At 45.1% G+C, this 9,020-nt stretch overlaps 1 protein-coding gene across 4 annotated transcripts in view; it reads right to left on the reverse strand.

Moving 5' to 3' along the window:
• Positions 1-8,019, reverse strand: part of TCP11L1 (t-complex 11 like 1) — a 33,707-nt gene extending 25,688 nt beyond the window's left edge. The window contains exons 1-2 of one of the 4 annotated variants that reach the window (XM_033206870.1): positions 7,664-8,019; positions 4,380-4,566 (exon numbers count right to left, since the gene is read on the reverse strand). In XM_033206870.1, the coding sequence (XP_033062761.1) occupies positions 4,380-4,542 (163 nt within the window). In that variant the 5' untranslated portion in view covers positions 4,543-4,566; positions 7,664-8,019. Of the gene's footprint in view, positions 1-4,379; positions 4,567-6,980; positions 7,107-7,251; positions 7,492-7,663 lie in introns of those variants that run through there. The other 3 variants (XM_033206874.1, XM_033206871.1, XM_033206872.1) reach the window with 3 other exon arrangements.
• Between the last annotated feature and the right edge of the window lie 1,001 nt (positions 8,020-9,020).

Consider the following 9,020-nt stretch of genomic DNA (forward strand, 5'->3'; position numbering starts at 1 on the left):
TTACAAAGGTATCCTGAGATGTCTCTACACTCTGAAAAGATGCTGTTAGTCACATAAGTGGATGGATATTTATGGAGGGCAAGATGGCAACTGTCACTCAAACAGCTACTATATAATGAGTACAGTAAAGCCAGGGTAAAGGTTACCCATAGTACTTATTATGTTGATGGAAACTGCTTGTTAATTTGTCTTCCTCGCTAGCCTGCAAGCTCCATGAGGACAGAGATAATATGTGCCTGGTTCACTGCTGGATCCCTGACATACAGTATGCACTCAACAAATATTTGCCTGATTGAATATGGAGACACCATAATTCAAAGGCTAGTCATGAGCTTTAGAAATGTAAGTTCTCATGTCACCTATTCATCTAAAGATGACTGGGATCCACTAATTAAATTCACAAGGACCCGATTTCATAAACGAAGGTCCTAAGTGAGATATTAACTGGAATAACAATTGATGTTTGTCATCTGAATATAGCATCTTTTACTGGTCAACTAGGTGATTAAACGTTAGAACAGAGGGTATTTTGTGAGAAGAGCGTTAAAGTATAAATAGTAGAAGATCTTAGAGAAAACATTATTAAGTTACAGTTGACTGATCCTTACTCTGTTTAAAGGATCTCTGTTTAAAGAACAGATAATCTGGCCGGGCGCAGTGGCTCAAGCCTGTAATCCCAGCACTTTGGGAGGCCGACACGGGCGGATCACGAGGTCAGGAGATCGAGACCATCCTGGCTAACACGGTGAAACCCCGTCTCTACTAAAAAATACAAAAAACTAGCCGGGCGAGGTGGCGGGCGCCTGTAGTCCCAGCTACTCGGGAGGCTGAGGCAGGAGAATGGCGTGAACCTGGGAGGCGGAGCTTGCAGTGAGCTGTGATCTGGCCACTGCACTCCAGCCCCAGGGACAGAGTGAGACTCTGTCTCAAAAAAAATAAAACAAAATAATAAATAAAGAACAGATAATCTTTTACCATCAAATCACCACCTCAAATCAGTACCAATCAATTTTTTACAAGCCAGCCATTTTTCCTTTTTCAATGTTCTGCATCAGTTACATCAGCAATTCCACTTTTTTTTTTTTTTTTTTCTTGAGATAAAGTTTCCCTCTTGTCACCCAGGCTGGAATGCAATGGCACAATCTCAGTTCACAGCAACCTCTGCTTCCCAGGTTCAAGTAATTCTCCTGCCTCAGCCTACCAAGTAGCTGGGATTACAGGCACGCACCACCACTCCTGGCTAATTTTTGTATTTTTAGTAGAAACAGGGTTTCGCCATGTTGGCCAGGCTGGTCTTGAACTCCTGACCTCAGGTGACTCACCCGTCTCAGCCTCCCAAAGTGCTTATAGACGTGAGCCACCGTGCCTGGCCTAGCAATTCCACTCTTAAAGTACTACTCTGTGTTATAATTTAAAATAATAAATGTTCTCTTTTTGCTACTTACATTTTAATTTGTAGAATTCCAAATGTGATTTTAGAGTTAAACTCAGTAGCTACACATTTACAGAGTTTGGGGGAAATGTCTGCAAACTATTAATTCCACAGTTTGTAAATCCTTATTTATGCTCCATGTGTTCAATAATGCTTCCTTACCTGATCCCCAAATAATGGGGCCTTAGCTTTATCTTTTGGGTTTATAGCCCTGTACCTACCTAGTACTACAGGAGAAATAGGAAGTCAGACAAAAGGAATATCTTAGGGCATTGATTTTAACCTTATTTTGGTACAGACCACTAAGAGAAGTTAGTGAAAGCTTCCATGACCTTATTTCTAAAAACACGCATATAAAAACAAATGTTGATGTACTTTTTTAGCTATTACTAGATCCCCTAAATCTTGATCATAGGTCCCAGGATGAGTATTCTTGCCTTAAGGGCATAACTACACACAATTTCAGATAATGTAGCTTAGTACTGGTTTGACATTAATTTGGAATCATGCCATCAGACTGACAGGATGCCAAAGGTGAAGCCATCAACCAAAGAATGGCTGAACCTATAAAAGTTAAAATTGTTTAAAAAAATTAAAACCAATCAACCAACTGTTGGGAGAAACTGAGGCAGGGCTTGCATGTCTGACATAATGTAAAAGAGTCTTGGAACATGTCCGAGGTCCAGGGTCTAAAACCCCTCGTGGCCTTGGGAACACCAAGCTCTGTGCTAAAGGGTGGAAGGCTGCCCTGCCGCACCATAATCTAAGCCCAGGGCATAAAAACCCTCGTGGCTTGAATGGAATCCAGGGCTCAGGGCACAAAATCCCTCGTGGCCTCTGAAATGCGTCTAGACTTGCTGGCTTCTTGCTTCTAGCACTCCTAGGCTCATATAGCGATTGTATCTTAAACTAGAAGAACATGTTTCCCATTATCTCAAGTAGCGGAACATGTTCCATATGCTTCAAAGAAAATGCCAAACTGTCACAGCTGTAGATCATACGCTTGATACACTGCTTTCTTTCAACCCCCACATCCTCACCACCCGCTTCTTCGTTTGATTACCAATAAATAGTGTGGGCTTCTAGAGCTTGGGGCCTTAGCAGCCTCCATACTAGCATCAGCCCCCTAGACCCACTTTATGCACTCTTAAACTTGTCTTTTCTCATTCCTTTGACTCCACTGGACTTCGTCACCGCTACATTAGGTCTGGCCGTCCCAACAACCAACAAACCAATAAAGAGTGACTGAAGACCTAAACCAAAAGTTCTTTAGCAGAAACTATAGGTTGTAAAGCTATCATGTTAGCCATATACATCTACACTACAGCAATCAATCCTGGTCTCTTTATTTTTTTTATTTTTATTTTTTTGAGAGAGGTTTGTCTTACTCTCTCATCCAGGCTGGAGTGTGGTGACATGATCACGGCTCACTGCAGCCTTGACCTCCCCAGCTCAAGTGATCCTCCTGTCCCAGTTTCCCAAGTAGCTGCGACTACAGCCATGTACCACCATGCTCAGCTAATTTTTTTTTTTTTTTTAAGACAAGGTCTCACTTTGTCACCCAGACTGGAGTGCAGTGGCACAATCTCAGCTCACTGCAGCCTCCACCTCTCAGGTTCAAGGGATCCTCCTGCCTCAGCCCCACAAGTAGCTGGGACTATAGGCATGTGCCACCATGCCTAGCTAATTTTTATTTTTTGTAGAGATGAGGTCTCACTACGTTGCCCAGGCTGGTCTTGAACTCCTGGACTCAAGTGATCCTCCTGCCTCAGCCTCCCAAAGTGCTGGTATTACAGGTATGAGCCACTATGCCTGGCTAATCCTGGCATCTTTAAATGCAATAGATGACATGTTAGTAGCAATAATAGTAACAATAACTAATGTTTATTAAGCATTTATTACCTGCAAAGCACTGTTCTAACTGCTTTACAGGAATTCATTTAATCTTTACCGCTACCCTAAGAAATATTGTATTTTCCTCATTTTAAAGACAGGAAAACAGAAGTTTTCTGACTACACATATTGGAGACAGGCCTACCAAATGCACGATAGACTGTGCTAGTAACAACATGTTTCCTTGGACACAATTTGACCTAATAGTTGATTTATTAAAATCTATGTGATAATAAATCAGAATAAAATAAGGTCCATTAATGTTTGCCAGAAGAATACCATGTTGACTAATAAATTGCCTGGGAAGGGCTTTGATCATTTTAGAAGAAACACACCCCAAAACCCAAAAATGTCTGTACTTTTTCCAAATATGTACAACTACTGATCATCTACAATTTAAAGGGATAACATCAATACCGACATTGCTAGACTATGACGTTCCCTCTTAAAAACTTGCATTTTTGGACTCACTTCAAAATGCTTAAGGTACTCTTCATAAAAGACGTGAGTTGAGGCAACCACTGGGAATGCCTGAAAATACTACCACCCTTTCATTTAAGAGGCTTGCTCCTTGCCAGGGATCTGAAGTGACTTCACCACACACATTCAGCAAACTGAATTCCCTCAAGCTTGTGGGAACTAAGCCTTCAGGCAGAGAATTAGGGTGCGGTGAACTTACATTTTTTTTTAACCTGCACAAGCACAGTCCTGGCAGGAATTAGCCTCAGACTTTTCAAACACCCTTTCAATAAAAGCTGCAATTTGTACTCCACCCTCCTATTTCTTAGAGCACTTCAGAGACTGGAGTGTCACTGAGGCTGGAGAAACACAGGCAGATTCTGGACATTATTCTAAAATGTTAATTTCCCATGCAATTGAAAATCCACACGTAGCTAGGCTGCCAGCTGAGGAATTGCTATTATTCCTAAATGCTACACTGGCAACGTTATATTATTAGAGCCTAGCTCATGGCCACATGCACAAGGGGGCCTCATGAAACTGTCACCTGAAAACAATGACAATATTGCATCTAATCAAAGTCAAATTTGCTTACAGTGAGGTCTTTGCACTCTTTGGGGGCTGGAGGAGTCTGACTTTATTGCTTTCTGTAAGGCTTCATCGGCACCTTCCACAGCATCTTCGAGGCCTTGCTCTGAATCATTGGATTTTGATTTTCCTGCTTCATTTACATTGGACTTGTCAAGGTTTTCAGACATTCTCAATTAAGTTTATCCACTTTCCTAAGGAAAAAAAAACACAAAAAAAAGAACTAAAAGTATTCTAGCTCTGTCACCAACTAGCAATGTGACTCAGGGCAAATCATTTAATCTCTTTGGGTTTCAGTTTTGTTTGTAGAATAAATGAGCTTGCTAAGATCTTATCCAGCTATAATACTCCACTTCAATGACTAAACAGATACTTGTAAAATGACATTTGTAATTTATCAGATTTCTGGATCTCAGGTAGCAGTTAGTTGGAATATTTTCGTCCTACTCCTGAGTAGCATGTTACAGGAATACAGGGCCTTAAACTATTAGAAGACAAACTCTAAACTGCCTGCTGCTACTATTTTAATCAGTGATTCAATCTTAAATTCTTTACTTTCATTCCTAAGAGCAGATTGGTAAACTCTTTGGAAATAATGCTTTTAATCGGGCGTACAAGTGAATACACTGGGCTAAAGGGTTGATTCCTTGATATTATCATGTGAATAAGATACCTAGAGATGATAGAAACTAGAATTTTATTTTATTTTATTTTATTTTTTTTGAGATGGAGTTTTGCTCTCGTTGCCCAGGCTGGAGTGCAACTGAGCAATCTCGGCTCACTGCAACCTCCGCCTGTTGGGTTTAAGCAATTCTCCTGCCTCAGCCTCCCAAGTAGCTGAGATTACTGGTGTGTGTCACCACGCCCAGCTAATTTTTTGTTTTGTTTTGTTTTGCACTCCAGCCTGGGCGACAGAGCAAGACTCTGTCTCCAAAAAAACAAAAAACAAAAAAAAGGCCTGTTTTAATTACAGTAAAAGTTTTAGTCAATTCCTCTCCTCTCCCTTTTCCTAGGGTGTTTCTGGGAGAGAAGAAAGACACAATGTTTCTGCATTTGCTGAAAATAATCAACATTTGTAACATCAGCACTTGAAGATCACAAAACATTTTCATAAGCACTAATTAGACTTTCTTACACACAGGGAACATAATCAAGTGATCAAAAGAAATGTCAACTGATTTAGGGAGTTTGGCAGACTGTGTTCTGCATATCAGAGAGGTGAAGAATCACCTGATAGAATTATGTGAAATTTCAGAGAACTCCATTAAACAGAATGAAGTTACTGGAATTGAAATATTCAGGCCTGCATTTTTTTTTTTTGAGACAGAATCTTGCACTGCTGCCCAGATTGAAGTGCAGTGGCGCCATCTCCACTCAGCTCACTGCAACCTCTGCCTCCTGGGTTCAAGGGATTCTTCTGCCTCAGCCTCCCCAGTAGCTGGGATTACAGGAACCCGCCATACGTCTTGCTAATTTTTGTATTTTTAGTAGAGATGGGGTTTCACTATGTTGGCCAGGCTCGTGTCTAACTCCCGACCTCTAGTGATCCGCCTGACTCAGCCTCCCAAAATGCTGGGATTATAGGTGTGAGCCATTGTGCCTGACCCAGGCCTGTATTAATATGAAGGTTGTTTTCATGTATTTCCCCTTTCTAGTCTCATTTTAGCTTCCAACACCCCACTGGAGACACCCATCTCCTCTGTATCCTAAATCCTATTAGAGTCAGGAAATGCTTCAAGATCCAAAGGATAACATCACCAGCATATTCTATGAGAAAGGACAAACAAAACGCTTCTAATTTTATCCTCTTCACATGCTGAGAAGGAGCCCAGGAGGGATGAAGTAATTCATTCTGTGCGGTGAGGAGGAAAGGCAGGATTTCTAGGTCTCTAATCAGCTTAGTAAACTAACCCCATCCTTTTATGATTGAGTTCAGGTCCTATCTCTTCCCAGGACACTTCCCGGACTGCACCAGTGATTGCACCTTTCTCAACTCCTGCAGGGCTGGCTAATCGACATTTAGCATTTGTCAACTGCCTTAAATTCAATTCAAAGTGTGCTTATTTAAATAGAAAGATGCAAATACATAGTCTAGAGGGGGAGGCAGACAGGCTTACAAGGAGACATAATGAAACTTAAGCCTTAGTGGCATTATGAAATTGCCCAGGGAATATAGCAGAGGAAGAAACTAACTCCGCCTGGAAGGAGATTGAGAAAACCTTCCCAGAAAAGATGACATTTACACTGATCTTTAAGAGTAGGATTTCACCTAGTTAAAACATGTCTGGAGGGGGAGAGGAGGTGAAAAGAAGGGCATTTCACTCAGAGGACAGAAGCCAAGGCACAAGAAAATCAGAAAAGGAAGTGGCTAGTGATAATGGAAAGATGCGTTGGGACCAGATGGTAAAAGTACTAGTTTTTATTTTAAAATTCTCCACCTAGATTTCGAACTTCTTACGAGCCAAGAAAAGTCATATTCCCCACTTATGCTCCATCCGTATATCCCCCAAATAGACACCCACAAGTATCTGTTGATAGAGATGAATCCCTATGTCATCTCTGTGATGTCACTGTATGTGGGAGGGGTGGGCGTTGGTTTCAGACATACCTGGGCCCCAATTCTGGCTCTTTACTAGCTGTGTACCTTCAGTTTCCTCCTCTGTAAAATACAGCTACCTAGCTGCTTGGTTTTGGGGGGAGATGAAACGAGGGATCGTGCACGGCAGAGGCTGGCACACGGCAGGCCTTCTACAAATGGTAACTCTAATTAAAGGGCTCTAGGATGTGGCCAGGAACCATTTAATTTGCTTATATCGCGCGCATCCATTCAACCCCCACTGTGTCTAAAAAGAGAGCCGAGGGGAGGAGGATCCTCGCACTTGCCAAGAAGACGGTCATCCGTCGGGGCTGCACGCGGGCCTAGGCTGGACACAAGAGGCTCCCCAGCAGAAAGGGTCTTTCAGCAAAAGAAAGGGACTCTGTCCCCGGCGCCGGGAATCACCTCCTCTGGCACTGAGCTCCACTCGCGCCCGGCGTCCGGATTCCGTTGTAAACAGCTGTTCCGGCCAGCGAGGGAGTGGCAGGGCCGGGAGCAGGGAGGACGCGGGCGCGCCGAGAGGGCGGCCTTGAGGGGTGAGCCCCACCCGCCCGCGGACCCCGCCTCTTCCTCGCCTGCCCCCGACATCCCGAGACGGGATCCGACGGGAAGAGGCGAAGAGATGCCTGCGACTTGGACCGCGCGCCTCCCGGGCGGGCCTCGCCAGCCTCCGCCCCAGCTCCCGCTCTCCTCACCTGCCGCGGAGTCGGCGTTCTTCCTCCTGCCGCTCCCGCCGCGCGAATCAGGCGCGGGCTGGCGCCGCGGCGGAAGCCGGAGGGATGCGCGGCAGGCTGGGACGGTTCAGCCTCTGCCCCTCCGAGGCCGCATCCCTCGCCACGCGGCGGGCGGTCCTCCCAGCCCGACTCGGGTGGGCAGCGGTCAGAGCGGCCGCTTCTCAGCATCAGGAAGGAGGAGACTGCTCTTGGCCGGGAGGCGCCAATATAGGGCAGCGCCATGTCTTCGTACGGAAAGGCAGGCGGTTCTTTCCCCTGCTTGCCGAAGGGGTTTAGTAAGCGGTGACTCGCAGCTGGGCGGCGCCATGTTTCCTCAGGGAGCGGTGGAAAGCGTGGCCGATGACCGCTGAGGGGGCTCCGTGGGCAGTGGCTCCGAGCCAAGAGTGGCCCGCCCAACGCAGCGAGGCGCCATTTTTCCGTACGGAAACGTAAGAGGAGCGGCCGAGTGCCGGTCGATGAGTCTCAGCGGGCTGTGGCTCGAAACTGGGGATAGCCCGGTCCACGCAGGGAGGCGCCATGTTTCCATACGGAAAGGCGGAGGGCGCGGCCATATCCCAGTCTCTGGGGTGGGTGACGTGAGGAGAAAGGGGGGCGGAGAAGGCGCGCGTCAGTCAAAAGAAGGAATAAGAAGCAACCGCATCGGAAACCTTCCCCGCCCGTTCTTTGAAATTTAATTATGCCATCCTCTTTGTAGCTACACAAAGTTTATTCCCCTTCTCTCATTTTGGCTGTTTTTAAAAAAGTTGGTCCGGGCGCAGCGGCTCACGCCTGTAATCCCAGCACTTTGAGAGGCCGAAGCGGGCGGATCATGAGGTTAAGAAATCGAGACCATCCTGGCCAACATGGTGAAACCCTGTCTCTACCAAAAATACGAAAATTAGCTGGACGTAGTGGCGCGCGCTTGTAGTCCCAGCTAGTCGGGAGGCTGAGGCAGGAGAGTCGCTTGAATCCAGGAGACGGAGGATACAGTGAGCTGAGATCGCGCCACTGCACTCCATCCTGGAGACAGACCAAGACTCCGTCTCAAAAAAAAAAAAAACAGCAAAGCAGATGGAGTGAAATTGCTGTTTTCAAACACTGATAAATAGATCACATGTGGGTAGTTATTGCTAACGTATTGAGGGCCGAGTGCAATACCAGACCCTCAAACCATTTACTGACTTGCATATTAAAGTCTTTTTGCTTTAAAAAAGAAAAAGACAAAAACAGTTCTCGGGTGAAGACTCTTTTTTGGAGGAAAAAACACCAAAAACCCTTAAGATACTCAACTAAATGGAACTGTTAAGACCTGCAAAGAAAACATGCATTTCTTCTGAGT

This window comes from Trachypithecus francoisi, unplaced genomic scaffold, assembly GCF_009764315.1.
Source record: "Trachypithecus francoisi isolate TF-2019V2 unplaced genomic scaffold, Tfra_2.0 Lachesis_group8, whole genome shotgun sequence".
Taxonomy (NCBI): domain Eukaryota; kingdom Metazoa; phylum Chordata; class Mammalia; order Primates; family Cercopithecidae; genus Trachypithecus; species Trachypithecus francoisi.